Source organism: Mastigoproctus giganteus, chromosome 2 (genome assembly GCF_048544385.1).
Source record: "Mastigoproctus giganteus isolate SK-2022 chromosome 2, ASM4854438v1, whole genome shotgun sequence".
In the NCBI taxonomy this organism is placed as follows: Eukaryota; Metazoa; Arthropoda; class Arachnida; order Uropygi; family Thelyphonidae; genus Mastigoproctus; species Mastigoproctus giganteus.
Genome location: NC_143576.1, coordinates 46,201,944 through 46,220,807, shown reverse-complemented (window position 1 = coordinate 46,220,807; position 18,864 = coordinate 46,201,944). Strand labels below are relative to the sequence as shown.

At 38.0% G+C, this 18,864-nt stretch overlaps 1 protein-coding gene across 4 annotated transcripts in view; it reads right to left on the bottom strand.

Moving 5' to 3' along the window:
* The window catches only part of FAM21 (Family with sequence similarity 21), a 1,354,861-nt gene that overhangs the window by 577,039 nt on the left and 758,958 nt on the right, over window positions 1–18,864 (bottom strand). For all 4 annotated transcript variants that reach the window (XM_090388854.1, XM_090388862.1, XM_090388870.1 and 1 more), the window contains exon 14: window positions 16,547–16,668. In XM_090388854.1, the coding sequence (XP_090244980.1) occupies window positions 16,547–16,668 (122 nt within the window). The remainder of the gene's footprint in view (window positions 1–16,546; window positions 16,669–18,864) is intronic.

Sequence of the window (18,864 nt, the reverse complement as noted above, 5' to 3'; positions counted from 1 at the left end):
TTGTAAATGCCTCTCGATATAGTTCATATTCTGGGAATGGCACGATATGGTAAGATCATCCGAATAGAGATATGAGTCAACAGTATTTGGAATGCAGTTTGTGGTATTGTTTATTTGTATGAAAAACCAAGTGGCACAAAGAACAGAGCCTTGTGGGACTCCTTCCTTTTCTTGTATGTATGTTTGAGATAAAACCTGCCAGTACCAAAATTGGAAAGATCTGTGAATAGAATGGAGATCTCTTTGGATGAAACTCTTACAAAGAATTATGGAGATCTCTTACGAAGAAAGAGATCTTTCTTAGGAGATCTTTCTCCGTAAGCACAGCCCCTTTGTTCCTCTCTCCAATCTTGTTGAGCTTCTCTGTACTCGTTCTAGCAACTCTACATCTAAAATGAGGCTTCCAGACCTGTATGCAGTACCCAAGATGTGGCCTAACGATTGCCTTATACAAAGGGATAATCACCTTCTGGTCTCTGTTAGGAAAATTCCTATATATCATTGGCAAAACTCCATGACCTGTTCTGGCAGCAGTTCTGCACTGCTCAGAGGACTTCATATCTGACCTGCATAATTACCTCCCAAAGTGTTTTTCATTCTCCACCTCCCTGAGTGTGGTGCCATACAGTTAGTATGTTTCTCTTCGGTTACTGCTACCCATATGCAGCACTTTGCATTTGTCAATTTCAAACTTCAGTTGCCACTTCTCAGCCACTCTGCTTAACTTTTCTAGATCCTGTTGCAGTAGCATACTGTCTTCACTGTTATCATCAACCCTGCCAACCTTTGTATCATCTGCAAACTTGGACATTAAGCCTGATATCCCTTCATCAATATCATTGATAAATACACAAAACAACAATGGGCCCGGCACCGAACCCTGGGGGACTCCACTAATAACATTAGTCCACATGCTGTGTCTAAACTATTACTGCAGACTTGTCTAGGTGATCCTGTATCACCTCTTTAACCAGTAACTACTTTATTTTCTCCGGAATAGAAGTAAAACTAAGAGGTCTGTAATTATTTCTGTCACCCTATAACTAATTATGTTAACTAGTGACTATATTATTTTCTCCGAAACAGAAGTTAAACTAGGAGGTCTGTAATTATTTCTGTCACCCTTGGCACACCTTTGTGAATTGGGGATACATTTGCACATCTCCAGTAGATGGGGACCTCCCCTGACTCTAAGAATGCTCTCATAGTTATGGCTACAGGTTTGTTTACTGCCCTTGCTGCCTCTTCAATATAACGGGATAGATTCCATCTGCCCCAGGAGCTTTTTATTTCTCCTCCACTTTGCTCTCAGTTATTACAAAATCACACAGCTCCCGGTTACAGATTAATAAACTTCTGGCATTCCCCTCCTGGAATAACTCTGCTATGGATAAAGGGATAGTTGAGTGGCAGAAGACAGAGTGGTAATCAACGGACACTGCTCTTCGTGGACTAATGTTATTAGTGGAGTCCCCCAGGATTCAGTGTTGGGTTCATTGTTGTTTTCTGTACTCATCAATGATATTGATGATGGTATATCAGGATTAATGCCCAAGTTTGCACACGATGTGAGTGGTACTACACTGACAGTGGTAGAGAGTGAAAAGGACCTGGGGGTAATTGTGCAGGCAGATATGAATTTTCTGAGAAGTGCAGACAGTCTGCAAGAGTAGCTCATGGTGTCTTGTCAATGATATACAGGAATTTTTGTAGCAGGGATAAGGAGGTGATTATCACCTCTTTATCCCTGTATAAGACAATGTCAGGCCACACCTTGAGTACTGTATACAGGTCTGGAGGCCTCATTTTAAGAAGCATGTAGAGCTGTCAGAACGAGTACAGAGAAGGGCAACAAGATTAGTGAATGGAACAAATGGTTGCTGTTATGAAGAAAGGCTTAAGTTTTGCAAATTACAGTGTCTCGAGACAGTAGGCACCTGCGTGGTGATCTGATTGATTGAGGTGTATAAAGCCTTGAATGGTTTGAGCATGCTCAATGCTGATGGGATTCTTCCTCTTACTCAGAATAATCGCCTGAGAGGGCATAAATTCAAATTGAGGAAAGACAGTTGTAGGATAGTTGTGCGGAAGTTAGCCTTCAGCCAGTGGGTGGTTGATTGCTGGAACAAACTTCCATCTGTCGTTGTAGAAGTTGATATCTTAAGCAGAACTAGACAAACGTTTGGAGCGTGTGGATGGGTGAAATGAGAAGGGTTTGTGTGTGCGTGCGTGTGTGTGTTTTTTGGCTGATGCTATATAAGCTTGCTTTTTTGAATCATGTCCCCTTACTAATGCTACTGCTAACTCCTCATGTGTGAATGTAGATGCAAAATACTCATTTAGTTTGTTTGGCAACTATCTGAGAATGATCATTACAGTCAAACCACTGATATCAAGTGGACCAATTTGATTCGTCCCCTTCTTTCCAGAGTTTACATAAATAAAAAAGCCTTTGCTGTTTTTCTTTGCCAAACATTTCTCATAATCTGCTTTCGCTTGTCTAATCTCCTTTGAAACTTGACAGCAGATTGAGATTATATCTGCCATAAGCATCTCTGTCACCTGATAATTTATATGCATCCCATGCTTTTTTTTTTTCTTCTCTGCCCTAAGCCTAATTAATTCATTTGATATCCATTTAGGCCTGAACCTTTTCTTACAGCATTTCTTAGTTGGTATGAAAAGCTTAGTAGATTAAGTCCTTCCAAGATTAAGTCCCTAAAGGCTGCCCATTTAGAATTCCCCATTGGTAACATCATCAGTTGATCCCACTGTATAGAATTTAAAAGCTATCTGAGACCACTGTAGTCAGCTTTATGAAAACAACCGCCCCCCCTTTACCCTTGATAGTAGTTACATCTTTAAGTAAATCCATATCAGTACACTGTGATTATTGTCACCTAGTGATTCATTTATCTGCAAATTCTTAATGCATGAATAATCACTGCTGATAATCAGATCAAGAGTATTACTCCCTCTGGTTGCCCCTCGAACATGCTGCTGAAGAAAACAATCCTCCAATAAATCCACAAAAGTCTTGCTAGTCTGCGAGTGACTAACCCAGAAGTTCTAGTCAATATCTGGAAAGATAAAATAACACATTAGAAGACATTCTGATTTACTGGCCCACTATTTCTCTGCACAACTGTTTGTTTTACTCATCAGAGTCGTAAGGCCTTATAACACACTCCTACTCTCATTTTCCCTTTCCCAGTGTTTAGGTCGCACCAACAGACCCAACATTACACTGTTGGGTCTGTTGATGCAACAGTGCATCCACTAGATGCACTTTCTTAGATTTTATGTGTTTCTTAACTCACAGCATAACCCCTCCTCTCTTTGTACCCTGTCTATCCTTTCTGTACACATTGCAATCCTGTTCTTACTCTTAGTTACCCTAACACAGCCTATTTATTTACTTGTTCCATGATGACTCCAAGCGGCTCTTGAAATTTTCAGCAACTTGCTCTCTAGGCTGCTGCTCATAACGATAGAAGCAGTGCAAGAATCACTTCCTCCTTTATCTGTAGTTACTGTTAATCATTTAGTCTGTGTTGTATTAACAATCATGTCTAAAAAGTCTATGGAAATGGCATGTCTAAGATAATAGCAAAACCCTCAATAAGCAACTTAGAGGTCCAGATGTAGGCAACCTTTAAAACTTAAAGGTTGCTTACCTCTGCACAACTGTCGAGACAGGAGCAATTCAACATTAACAGCATACATCTTCACATACTGGAGAGTTTCTCTTGGATAGCAACCTTCTTAGTATACCAAAACGAGGCACCAGCACTATAGGTACAAACCAGAGGTTAATACCACAGGATTCATGGGACAGATGGGCAAGCATAGAAGTATACTTGACTATTTTATCATGAGGGTGCAAAACATGTTTCTGGAAGTTTAACTTACTATCAAGAATAATAACCCAACATTTATGTGAGTCAACCATGAAGAGAGCAACCAAAAATTTTAACAGTTGGAGGCCTGAAAATGTTAAAGTTGCCCTTAAGATAAAGTAACTTAGTCTTGTCAGGAGAAATTGTAAGTTTATCAATAATGGACCAAGAGCACAGATCATTCATGATGTTACTGGCAGTACTTTCAAAGAACAAGAAATGCCAAGGACAAAAAGCATTGCGAGTTGAACGGAGAAGCTACTCATCTAGAACCAAATTCCAGATGAGTGGATCAAGCATTGAACCTTATAGGCATCCTCGAAAGATAGAGTGACTAAGTTGCTGAGTACCAGAAATTACTTGGATAGAATGGTGGAGAAAGTAGGTGCAGGTTAAGTTGTAGAGTTGTGAGGAGCATTGAGCAACCTCAGGGTGGGCAAAAAAGCAGCTCCACCAAAGGGAGTCAAAAGCTCCAGAGAAATAGTCATAGCAAATTTAAATGTGCAGTTGTTTAATCTGGAAAGAAGTTCAATCAATACCTCCTCAGTTTCACCCACAATAACCACAGTGGTCAGAGTACTTTAAAGAGCATTCAGTGAAAAGCCAATCTAGACAGGCAGCAATAAGTCACTAAAGGGTTTTACCCAAGTTGGACAATAACACAATAGGACGATAGGGCTTAGCAGAAGTAGGAGTACCAGATTTGGAAATTAATTTTAACAATGCTGTCTTCCAAAAGACAGAAAAGTTGCCTCATTCAAACATTTATTTTAGAGTGTAACAAAGACAGATGAACAGAGTTTGTGTAGTCACTTGATAAAAATCCCCTCAAGGTTATCAAGTACAGGACAACTATTATTATTGATTTTAGAGATTGTTGAATCAAACTCTGCCTGGCTGAAGCCACAAGTGGATTCAGAAGTAACATAGGCCCTGCTGAGAGATCTAATTTGTTGATGAATAGGAAGGTCACAGCAGAGGCCATCTGAAGGAAGAAGTACATCAAGTATGGCACTGATAGTGCTAGTCCAAGTCAGAGTTTCGGTATTGTGAAAGTCAACAGACTCGTAAATTTCTGGAGGGTGAACCTTGTTTCTAAAGAGACAATGAACCAGGCCCCAAAGGTTAGAATTACTTGCAGTTAAAACAAATGTTCTCCAAGTTGATCTTTTACTGTCTTTTATGGCCTTGACATATCACCTCTGGAGGTTGCAATATTCATTTTTAAGCTACTCAAAATCTGCAGTTGGCCAGCTTGTACAAGGTCACTGGAAGGACTGGCAAGCACGAAAAACATGACAGCATAAGATGGTCAAGTCATGATCCACCACAGTGTTGGATGTTTAGTCAGCACTTTCTTCTTAGCAACACAAGAGCAGGCCTTGAACATACAATGCATAGCCAGATGCAGAATAATTAATGATAGTATTCATCATAGAACCTGAGAGAGTGTGTGTGTGGTATGGTGGTTTATTGGCGCATTAGCTGCTATGGCTATAGTATGCCTATTCGTAGGAATATTAGAAAATAATTAATAACGAAGCCAGTTTAAATTAATTTCAGTTCTGAAACCTATTCATAAAAGATGATACACACCAATTTGTTTTAAAAAGCAGAAAAGTTCGTTCACGTTTGTGTCTTCTCCTATGATATGATGTAATGTCAATGGTTCTCGACGATTAGCCAGATTTTGAAGTATTCAAGCTCGATGTTGTTGATATTGTGGATAGTCAATCAGAATGTGTTTGACTGTTAGATGTTCTAAGCAGTGTGGACACTGAGGAGGATCATCGCCCATTAGTAGATGGAGGTGAGTCAGATGGGTGTGTCCTATTCTCATTCGTGTGAGTACCACTTCTTCCCGCTGTACTGTCTGATTGCTGGAGTGCCAGAACTTTGGGTATTGTTTCAGCTGGAAAAGTTTGTTATTCATTTGGGTATGCCATAACTCAGTCCACTGTGCATGGCATGCTGCTTGTTTCCAAAGATCAGGAAAAATATGATGATATATTCAACAGGTTGAATCCTGTGGATGGAAAAATAAGTGGGGCAGTGGCGAAATCAGAAATGGTCAAATCAAAACTACCAAATTCTGTATTAGGTAAAATATGGAAACTTTCTGATATTGATAAGGATGGTATGCTTGATTCCGATGAATTTTCCTTGCATCTGGTTAATGTGAAATTAGATGGGTATGATTTACCTGGGGAACTACCAGATCATCTTCTACCCCCATCAAAAAAATATTATAATTACAGATAATTCTTTGTATCTTAACAAGTATGTTCAGTATTACGATCTTATTTTCATACCATTATATATATTGAGATTTATATTTGTAATATTCCAATATTGAAAATGGAATAATCTATAATTGAGAATATGAAGAATAAGTATCATCGCAATTTTTTAAAAAACCAATAAATGGAACTAATATTATAATCGGGCACTGGAATAGGGACAGAGGTTAGGTCTAAACTTGGACTTTTGGCAGATATATTGGCCACTTCATTCCCTTTTATGCCTGAACATGCTGGAATCCAGCAAAACTTCACTAGTTGTTGACGATGATAAATCTGCAATAACAAACTCCTGATTTTCATTAAAATATGGTGATTCTTTTGAGAGGGATTCTGCATTGCTCTAATTGAGCTGAGAGAGTCAGTGTAAACTATATATTTTGCAGATGGATGTAGAGTCAAATTTTCTAGAGCTAATTGTATTGCATACAGTTCTGCTGAAAAGTTGCTATACTCAGGTGGAAGAGAAGCTGATATGATATCAGAGGGAAACACTGCTGCTGCTCCTATAGTTGAAAGAGATTTGGAACCATTGTATATATCGGCAAGAAGTCAGCATAGGTTTGAATATGGCTAGCATGGAGTTGTTGCACAGTCAGTGCCGGTAGACGATTCTTTCCCCATTGAAGAAAATAGGTATCAAAGGTCAGTTGTGGAAAGGTGGTCCATGGTGGATGAGAGTAATTCTTTATCCGTTGCCTATTGTGGAGAGGAACATTCCAATTCTGTGATATTTCAAGAAGTCGTAGACCAGCTGGTCGTATTTTACTTGGTTTATTTCTGTAGAGATTGAATAGTGGTTGAATAAAAAGGCATGGCTGAATAGGATGAGAAGAGCAAGTCTGTATTTTGGCTGCATATTTAAGTAATAACATTTTTCTACGAAGATGCAAATGGGGCTCATGAGCTTCAATGTATAGACTCTGAGTTGGAGATGTCCTGTATGCACCAATTGCAATCCGCAGTGCATTGTGTTGAATAGGATCCAGCCAGCGTAGCACACTCCTTCGGGCAGAATCATAAACTGGAGCACCATAATCTAAACGGGATCTAATCAGTGCTCTATATAAGAGCGGCAAAGTTGTACGATCTGCTCCCCAAGAGAGGGCAGATAAAGCTCTTAGCATATCGATCTTTTTAAGACAGGCAGTACGTATTAATTTAACATGCTCAAAGAAGTTGAGCTTACTGTCTAGGATTAGTCCCAAGAATTTCATATTGCTGTCACTCGGAATGGTGGAATTTAAAATCCGAAGTTCAGGATATGCAATTTGCGTTGACTGCAAAAGTGGATCACAACTGTTTTCTGTTGGGAAAGACGATATCCATTGAGCTCAGCCCACTTTTGTACCTTATTGAGGGACATCTGCAATTGCCTTTCAATAGATCTCATGTTTTGAGAATGGCAAGAAATAGAGAGATCGTCAGTGTAAAGGTAAGCCTCTACAGTATTTGGGGGTTCTTTTGTAATGGAATCAATTCTAAGGGCAAACAGGGTTGCACTTAAAACTGATCCTCGCGGTACTCCTTCCTGCGAGAATGTAGCAGAAAGAGAATTTTGATATTTGACCTGGAAAGATCGGCTCTTGAGGAAGTTCCTAATAAATATGGGAGGGTTGCCTTGTAGACCAAGTTTATATAGGTCACTGAGAATGCCATACCGCCAGGTGGTATCAAATGCCTTCTCTATATCAATGGAGACCATGACAAGGTGTTCATTTTTCACAAAGGCATTGCGAATTTCAGATTCCGCCTTGATCATCAGATCTAGGGAGGACCTGTTTTTGCGAAAGCCATGTTGACAATTACTCAGTAGATGTTGAGTTTCAATGATCCAGGTGTGTCGACTGTGGATCATTTTTTCAAGAATTTTACCAAGGAAACTTGACAGAGATATTGGTCTGTAACTATTAGGACTGGGGAGGATCTTTTCCAGGTTTCAAAAACACCAAAACTGTAGCATGGTGCCAAGAGGTTGGATAAATATTTTCCAGGAAGATCTGGTTAAAAAAAAAACTAGAAGCAGTTGTTGTTTTGGTTTTTGGGAGCATTAGCAACTAAGGCCATATTTCTCCGGGATGTGGTGGTCATTCCCTGACCTTTCCGCATCTTCCGTATTTGGTGGTGACGGGCTCGAACCCCGGTCTAATCAAGAAGCATATGATACACACTACTGCTCCTTCCCACCTGGCTATGGAGGCGCCCTAGAAGCAGTTGTAATTTTTTGTCATCGAGATGCTGCAGCATGACATAATATATGCCATCTGGCCCAGAGGCACTGTTTCGTGTTGTTCTGATGGCCTGTAAAAGTTCACAATATTGCAGAGGCTGATTATATGGAAGTGATAGTGAGGTTCGAAAGTTGATAGGTCTCTGTTTGGTGGCGGCCTTAATTTTCTGTAATTTTGGAGTGTAGTTTGATGCAGCCGATATTTGGACAAAGGTTTTGCCAAAGTCATTGGCTATATCTAGAGGAGTAGAGAGTTCTTGCCCACTGCAGGAGAGAATTGGGGAAGGAACAGTTGGAAACTTCCCAGAAAGCTGCCTAATTTTTTCATATTAGTCTGGAGTCAGTGTTTCTATTGATAGTTGATGCGAATCTAGTCCAAGAATCTTTCTTGGCCTGCTTTTGAATGTAACGCACGTTTGTCCTTAGTTTCTTGTAGCTAATTAGATTAGCTGTGGTTGGAGATCAACGGAATAAATTAAATGCTTTATTTTTTTCCTTCTTTGCTTTTGTGCACTCTTCGTTCCACCAGTAGTTGAAATGCCGTCGGGACAGGGGATTTGATAATGGAGTTGAATACTTAGCTGCAACTAAAAGACAGGATGTAATATAATCAGTAACTTCATCTATCGGCTGTAGTTGAATAGTTTTTTTTGTCAAGAGTGATTGCTGACTGAAATTTGGCCCAATTGGCTTTAGAGAATTTCCATTTCCTGCAGGGCTGTTGTAATGGTGGTTGTGTAGTCAACAGATTACAAACAATTGGAAAATGATCACTGCCCGTGGGATCATCCAGAGCGGACCATTGCATGACTGAAAAACAATCGGGGAGCAAACCGATAGGTCAATTGCGGAAGTCTGTCCAGTAGGTAACTGTATACGGGTGTGCGAGCCACTATTAAGAAGAGTGAGGTTTTGTTTTTCTAGTAAAGTTTCGATCATTCGGCCGCGTCTGTCTAATTTAGATGATCCCCATAGAGGATGGTGGCCGTTGAAATCCCCTAGCAAGCAGACAGGGGAGGGTAGCCGTCTTAAAAGTTCTTCAAGGTCATTGTAAGAGAAAGTATGATTTTGCGCGAGATAAACTGAAACAATTGTTAACGCGATCTGAGTAATCAGACGCACAGCAACGGCTTCGATTTGGGTTCGAAGAGCGATTTGTCTAGCCGGAATTTTTGAGCTAATCAAGATGGCTACACCACCACGAGCAGAATCGGATGTATTCCGATTTCTTCTATAGATTGAATAGTTTTTTATGAAAATGGAGATTTGAGGAGTTAAATAGGTTTCTTGCAGGCAGAAACAAACTGGAGAGTAGCGATTAATTAAGTTTTGAATGTCGTCGATGTTGCCACAAAAGCCTCTGCAATTCTACTGCAAAATGCAAGGCATTACTTGAATTTAGAAGAAGAAGAAGCTGTACCTGACATGACTGTCTTCGGTTTCGGTTTTTCTCTTTTTGGAAAGGAAGGGCGACCTGTGTCCATCTCTTCTTCTGCAAATATTTCCAGAATCAGATCTTCCTGTTTGGATGGGTACTCTGCCTCCATCAATGTATCCTGAATAATCTTTTTTGAAGTCAAACCATCATTATTTTTAATAGTGGCATTCACTGGCAGAGAGTGAGATTTTGCTGGTATTGTGAGAGGCATATTATTTGCTTGGTCTGAGTGCTTACCGGCACTGGACTGTTGCTGAGAGAGGACAGCCCGAGCCCAGTCAGAGATTGAAGTGTTTGAAGGAATGGTAACATCAGTTTGTGTGGCAATGGTTTGATATTTTTTTGGAATATTGGCATAGGTATGGTTAGGTATACTTGGTGCAATTAATTTTCTTGCCTCCTGATAACTAACTCTGTTTTCAACTTTATATTTTGCAATTTTTTTCTCTGTTTTCCACCTCTCACATGTCTTAGAGTAGGCAGGATGGTTGCCTTTGCAGTTGGGACATATCATTTCTTTCACCAAACAATCACTTTGAATGTGATCGGAGGATCCCAGTTGGGACAAACTGGGTTCCCTCTGCATGTCGTTTGAGAGTGGCCATACTTTTGGCATTTATATAGAATCTGAGAATGAGAATTGAAGAGAATCACCAAAACGAGACCATAATCGAGACGTTTAAGGGAAAAGTGGCAAAGTTCTCGCAGAGGAAGTACCTGGAAAGGAAGACTTAATCACAAAGGCAATAGCTCTGTGAACACGAGTGCAAATGCCACAGTTAACAGACCAATCAGAGAGTGGAAGCATTAGAATATGCAGTCACAGTTATGTCAATATTGCTCTCTTTAGATGTTGTTGTTATTTGGTTTTTAGGAGCATTAGCAACTAAGGCCATATTGCTCCGGGATATGCGGTGGTCATTCCCTGAATGACCTTTCCGCATCCTCCGTATTTGGTGGTGACGGGCTCGAACCCCGGTCTAATCAAGAAGCGTGTGCTACGCACTGCTGCTCCTTCCCACCTGGCTACGGAGGCGCCTGCTCTCTTTAGATGTAGAGTCGAAGGTTAAAGGAATGTTAGGCTGGTTGAGAGTAACAAAGTGATGAGAGAGTAAGAATTCTTCAATAGGTTTGCCTTTAGTAGTAGCAGTGGCATGTGATACAAGAAAGCAAGTGTATGAGCTTATGCAGCATCAGCCAAAAAAAAAAAAAAAAAAAATCACACCATTCCCTCCAAATGCCTGCCCAGTTCCTCCTTAAATTTATTCAATCTATCAACTTCCACAATGACAGATGGAAGTTTGTTCCAGCAATTAACCACCCACTGGCTAAAGGCAAATTTCCGCACATCTATTCTACGTCTGTTCTTCCTTAATTTGAATTTATGCCCCCTTAGGTTCGTAATCTGAACAAGTGGAAGGATCCCATCAGAATTCAGCGTGCTCAACTCATTCAAGGCCTCAATCAGATCACCGTGCAGGTGCCTAGTCTCAAGCCACTGCAATTTGCAGAACTTAAGCCTCTCTTGGTAAGAGGATCCCTTCATTCCCCTCACCAATCTTGTTGCCCTTCTCTGTACATGCTCAAGCAAATCGACATCCTTCCTAAAATGAGGCCTCCAGACCCGTACACAGTACTCAAGTGTCAGAAGAAGATAAAAACCAAAATACAGACTTTGCAATAACATCTGACATGATGAAAAGGGTTGTGGAACCAACAATAGCAATAACATTATCAAGGTATTTAAGATAAAAAGTAATATCAGAAGTAGGTGGACAATATAAAGAAACTAAAAAATAAGAAATGCTAGGAGTCGAAACACGAATGCGGACAGCTTGTTGTGTGGTAAGGCTATTAAATTTGATAACATTTGGTCTAGCATTTGTTATAACAGATGTAGAGTGTGGCTCAGCATGATCAGGCTGAACTACATGCATGGACAGAGGGAAGATCCAAATATCCAGATGCTGAACTTCATCTGCAACTAGACAAGATTTGTGTACATTAAGTTGAAGGACATGCAAGTCAGAAGTGATATCCTTTCTTGATTTACAATTTGTGCATACTGGAGGTTCAAATTTATTTGGGAATTCGTTAAACACATGGCCTCGCCAGAAGCAGTGACCCACAAGTGGGGGACTCGTGTTGACATGTAGTAGTGGTGTGACCAAAGCCTAGACAAGTGTAACATTTTATCACCACCACAGAGATGCTGTAACTTGAATTTTAATTTACATAGCCGAGGGGAAATACCAATGACCCAACGTACATTACTTTTGGATATAGACTTAGTGGTAAATTGAAAAGTCAAGATCTTCAAGAAACTCTTCTTAGGATAAGTCCTTCTCCACATAAAAAATAATTAGGCTGAGTCAAATATTTTAGGGGATGATGAGGAGATCCACACTTTAGACCAAGCTGGTAGGGATGTAATCTTTTCTGTATCAGCCTCAGAGTCAGTTTCTATAACAACAACCTTATTACGAGTAAGTCTCATAGCATTTATTTCAATGTCCTTCACTGTCTTGATCACCTCTGATTTAACAGCTTGGCTGGTACCCACATTAGAGTTTTCTCCTGCCTTTAAAATAGTAATATTCTGTTGAGCAGACTTAGTTGCAATTGCGGCTGCTGAGGAAGAGATGGCCTTTAATACAGGTGCTGGAGAACTAGGTGAACCATGTAGTACTTGAGCATAAGTCAGGGTGGTGGAAACAGAAGGTTCAGGAAGAGAGACATGATTTTTATTTTCTTAAAGTTCAGTCTGAAGCTTTGCATTCTCTAAGAGAAGTTTATTTAAAGCATGTTCAAGGCTGGCCCAGTACCAAAGAACCTTTTTAAACACTTGTTTAATCACTTTGTTGGATTCTTTAAACAAATAATCCTCAAGATCCTTATGCAATAGATTTGTGCCTCCTTAGGTGGAAAATGCACAAAGAATATGGGTGGACCTTTTTGGGAACTCTACTTTCAGAAGAAATGGTGAGATCAGCACTCCATGAGAATGCAGTAGATTGCCACATAGAAGTGCCATAAGTGGAATCAGCACATATAGAAACATCAAGTTGAGGATGTGTAGCAGAAGCAAGCACAGTTATCAGGTGTTGAAGGCAAGTGAGGCACAGGTGTCAGACTGAGAATTTAATAACTCAATTTCTGAAGATCCCAACCTCTCCAGAAGGTTGCAAGGTTGTGCATTAGAAGCAGTTGTGTTATCAGAAGAAACTAGAAGTATCATTATTATCGGGATCAGTTTTAAGTAAATTTAAATCAAGAAAAACCTTTTTAACAATAAAATCAAATTAATTCTTCAAATAAATGTACTGCCTTTAAGAAAACTTTTCAGAGTTGTTCAATGACAAGATATTTATATAGCAACGTTATTCTTTTCAAGTTCAATATTCAAGTTAAAGCTATGTTGAACTGACAAAAGTTAGAAAATATGTTAGGCTTCAGCAGCCAATCAGAAAAGAAGGGGGGAGGGGGTTGGAATTCACTACAACAGAAGCAAGTAAATTCCTAACCTATTGTACTAGTCTTTTTGTCTCTGAAAATTAAACCTTGCCAGTTTTTCTGTGAGAAACAGTAACAATGCTTGAAAGGCAATGTCACTGTTTCTCACACCAAGAAGAAAGTAAGTCACTGCCCCAAGCACTCATTTGTCAATGTCAAGGTTCAGAGTGGCGAAAGAAAGAAAGCAGTTGCAGAGAAGAAAGGCAACAAATACACACTGGTCAGTGAAGTGTTTCAAGAATTGATGCAGAAATTAAGGTTAAAAAAAATTTACTTTACAAACAACATTTATAAAGAAGCAGTCAGGCATCAAGCAATCCAGCATCAGGCACAGCATAATTAATTAATGTAGAGTTAAAAAAAAAAAACCACTTAGTATAACAAACACAAGTGCAAAAAGAACGTGACTTCACATACCAGGCCACTTAGCAGATTGATATGTGCCTTATAATTTTTGAAATACTGATACACAGGATCTAGCTGATATCTTTGCTAAGGTTCTACCAAAAGTATTTGCCATGCCTTCTGGTTTAGCCACATTATATCCATTCCATTTGATGAAAGGTGAGATTCCTGATACCTGTTGCTAATTTTGTTCCAAACTAACCTGACATCCAGTTTTTTTATAATTGTGAATGCAAACCGAATCCACAAATCTTTTTTAGTTTTCTTAGTAATGTGTCTGACAAAATTTTGCTCTTGCCTTTTTCTGCTGAGCCATGTTGGTTGTAGTAGGATTCTTTCAAAAATATCCCATGCTGTGACTTTCTTGCAGTTTGCTATACATACATGGTTTTGGATGTGTGGAGAATTTTGTTGCAGTTTTGGGTATAGTTAATTCTTGAAGGAGTTGTCTGTTACAGAATTCACTGCAGAGTCAATGGATACCTTTAAATTTGTTGCTTTTATAGTATGGATAGCTGCTTGCAACTTTCAGTTTACATTGTCTAATTTCCATTTTGGAGTCCCTTCTGGTTGACTTCTTTAAAATAATTTTCTGAGAAATGGTCACTATTCAGTGGGTCACTATGAACTGCCCACTCCAGTTGAGGATATATCATTAGCAGGCATAAAGAGAGGTCAACTGTGGTCTCAGTTAGGTTAGGTAAATGGAGTCCCTTTTAAGTCATTCAAGGGTGTTAAGTTCTGCTTATTGATGAGTAGTGTTTCAAGAATTTGTTCTTTTTTATCCATGTCTCTTTTCCACCATAGAGGCGGCCACTCAAATGCCCCATAGCACGAAAGAGTGGGGGGGGGGCAGTATTTGACTTGCTACGTCCTTACCAAAAAACAAAAACTGAACTAAAAAAGTGACTTGAATGTTGAGGCTTTTTTAATACCATTTATACAACAGGCTCAAACTTAACAGATCTTAATTTATTTCAGAAATAACAGATGTCATCCATATGGTGGCATAATTGTTCAAGTCTGATGGAATTTTCAATCGATTAAAACATTTCAATTATATAATTTTAGTATTAAAATTATAATATTAAAAATAATAATAAATTATTTATAATACAGTGGATTCCAGTTATTTGAGCCACCAGTTAATCGGGGCAGCCGCTTATTTGGGGAAAATCTTAAAAAACAGAAACCAATTGAGAAAATAGCCAGGGTTTACTTCGCTTAATTGGGACAGCATGCCGTTTAATCAGGGCAGGAGACTGCAGCACTGAAGATTACCCTACGATTGTCTCCGATGGTACCATGTGGTTCGGTCAAAATTCTGGAGGTTACAACCATAAAACAATTAGCAGTCGCCTGTTTATTAGGCTTTTCTGTTAGTGAAATCTATCTTAAATGGGCAGTAAACTCGATATTACTGAATTTGCTATAATACCGACAGATGGAATTCTGTGGGTTATTAAGGTAAAATGAGTTTCCACTTCCATGAAATCTTCAATCATAATAAAAAAATAAATTTTCAGATCTTCTCGTCATTCCTATTTTTAAAGCTTTGTAACTCATTACTCCGTACTCACTTGCACATATCGTGTTCCTTGCAATTTGTGTGTGCCGTGTTCTTTGTTATTGATTGCTTATCTTTTTACTGTTTAAAATTTTAACCCCCACCCACAAATGTCAGTGAACAGAAATGTCAACTAGTTCGCATGTACATATTACAGTACATATTAATTATTCTGATTATCACGTATATTCTTCCGATTTTCATGTATCATTTAATTTTTTAATTGGTAAGGTAAAAAAGGTAAATTTGTGCTTAATATATCTTTACTTTTATAGCCTTGGGATAATTTTCCTCCTATTTTTGCTAATTAGAATCGCTGTTCAATAGAATTAAAATTCAATTCACAAACGTGATCACAATGACCGGCGCTTACTACACATCGTATAATGAACGGTACTTTACTATAGTGAGTTCGTTGTAACGTAATTTGATTGTACAGTGATCTAATTGTAAAGGGGGGTACATTGTATTTTTAACTATTTGCATGAAACTTTGGATAATCGGGGCAGCCGCTTAATCGGGCCAAAATGCACTAGTCCAGATGTGTCCCAAATAACTGGAATGTACTGTATTAACATTACAAAAATAATTATATTAATTATTCTTATAATTATAATTTTTATAATTTACAATTTCATAATAATCCTGACTACCTAGTACTCTGCTTATTTTAATTATTAAAATAATAAAATAAGCAGAGTGCCAGGGAGCTGGGGTATTCTCATCACTTTCTATCAGTCTGATTAACATCTGAACCATCCAGTTAAGGTACTCAGGAGCTGTTCTTATTCCAAACAATAAGCAGTGGAAGCTGAACAAGCTTCATTCAGCTTCCACTGCATGATACAGTAAAATTTAAAGCTCTTTTACTAATAACCAGAAATGTGTAGTAAATTACATTAAAATATTAATGTTTATTATTTCACAGTAGAGCACTTTTCATATAGTCTGGTTAAGTTTTGAAGACGATAGGTATTTATTTTTGAGTTTAAAGGACAATCAAATTTAGTTCATGCCTTACTCCAATATAAGCTTCTAAATTCAGGTTTTACTGTACGATTTTTAAACAGGAACAACATTTTTCACTTATGCCTCATGAAGGCTACAATTTGTAAGTGTTATTATAGTAATCATTAAATGAAGGTGCACAAATCAATGAAAAAAGTAAATTTAATTTCATATTAATATGCTTACTTTTTTTTTTGGCATTGCTTCTGAAGGCGTATTACCAGAGCACATAGAATTAACTTGTTTATTGACAGAGACTTTTGCATCAGTTATACCTTTACTGTGGAAAAGGTTGATTGTTGTAATATCTAACGATACATATAGAGAAATTGAGGCACGATTAATATAATTTGATGGACTGTTAATATTACATCTATAAATTACATAAATAAAACAGTACAGTAAGTCCCCAACATATGTAAGAGTTGCGTTCCAGGATTTCTTACGTAATTTGAGTTTTACGTAATTCGGGAATGCCTAATAAAATATTGCTACTATATTCCTCATATGCCAAAATTACAAAAATCATATAATATCCTTAGAAGAATGAAGAAAAATAGTTAAATATTTTTAATTTAATTTCATATTATTTAAATTAAAAAATTAAATTAAATTAAAAATTAAAAATAAAATAATAGTAATAAAAAAATAATAATAAGGCGCCTCCATAGCCAGGTGGACAGGAGCAGCAGTGCATAGCACACACTCCTTGATTAGACCAGGGTTCGAGCCCATGACCACCAAATACAGAGGATGCGAAAAGGTCAAGGAATGACCACCGCATATCCCCGAAGCAATATGGCCTTAGCTGTTAATGCTCCTAAAAAACAAATAAACAAATAAAACAAAAAAAATAAATAATAATAATAATAATAAGAAAATTAAATGTGTGTGTGTGTGTGTGTATATATATATACACACAGAGTGAAACCCCTTTAACGGACAGCCATGGGGAACGAAAATCTCTCCGTTAGAGAGAAGTGTCCGCTAACAAGAAGTCTGAGGGAATAAAAAAAAAAAAAGAAAGAAAGAAAAATCGTTAAACGTTTAATGTAAAATTAAATTAAAATATATACAGATTTTGAACAATATTTTTGTAAATAATATACAATTACATACACAAGAGATAAAGAAAAATCGTTAAACGTTTAATGTAAAATTAAATTAAATTACATACAGATTTTGCACAATATTTTTGTAAATAATATACATACAATTGTGCTATGCATATTATTATTATCTTTATCTTAAGAAAAATACATACAGTAATCACATATTTTCTTCTGCACCTTCTTCCGGCTGATAATTTTGTTTTTAACATTTGTTTGGAGTGAAGAAACCATCGAAAGTCCTTCAGTATCTTCTTCAGCGGCGAAAAACATTTTTAAACGATTGATTTGTATGAGCGCTTCTTCTATTTTCATCGGTGGTTCGTCGTTAATATGTTCTTCGACAGAATGACCTCCTTCCATTTCTTCATCCTCATGAGGAACTTCTTGAACAATATCGATGATAATGTTGTTGATATCTAGAGCACCATCTTCTGTAGTGAGGTTCGAGTCTATATCTTTGTAGCAGGGTCACTTGTAGCTGAAGTATCGTACATTATCAATAGATGTTGAAGTTCTCGTTCTTCTTGGTGCTCCACATTGCTGTTCACAACTTCAATTTTTGCGTTTGAGAAGCCAGACTTTACAAAACAGTTCACAACAGTTTGTTTTCTAATTGCATTTACTGAAAAGGAAATCCACTGAATCGCATCTAGGATGCTGATTTTCTTTGCAAGGTCACTCGCACATGTTACATCGTTCATGTTTGCAATGAGATGTCTTAAAACACGTTTTCTGTAGTGAAGTTTAAAATTTTTTATTATCCCTTGATCCAAGGGCTGACACTCTGCAGATGTGTTTGGTGGCAGAAAAACAATTTGAATTGGACAATTCAATGTGCGGGTGAGATGCAGCATTATCCATGAAAAGAATAATTTTTCTGTTTTGACGAATCAAGTTTTGGTTAAAGTGACTTATCCATTCGCTCATGATATCTCGTGTCATCCACGCTTTTTTATTAGACTTCCAGTCAACATTCAAAAGATTCAACTTTATGCCCTTGAAACAACAAGGATTTTGTGGTTTTCCTATAACAAGAGGTTGTTCAAAGTCTCCCATCATATTTGTACACAATAGTACAGTCAAGCGTTCCTTAGAAATTTTTCCGCCCTGGCACTTTTCGTTTTTAGACTCATTGTTTTTTCAGGAAGAGCTTTAAAAAACAACCATGTTTCGTCACAGTTGTAAAATATCCTTAGCTTCAAAATCACGACATAAATCTTCCAATTTGATGGTCCACTCTGTTGCAACGCCAGTATCAACAGATCCATCTTCACCACTTACGGTTTTCCAAGAAATTTTATGCCGAGTTTTGAACTTGTCTAGCCATCCCACTGAAGCTTTGAACTCATTTACTCCCATAGATTTCGCAACCTCCAAAGCCTTTTCACTAAT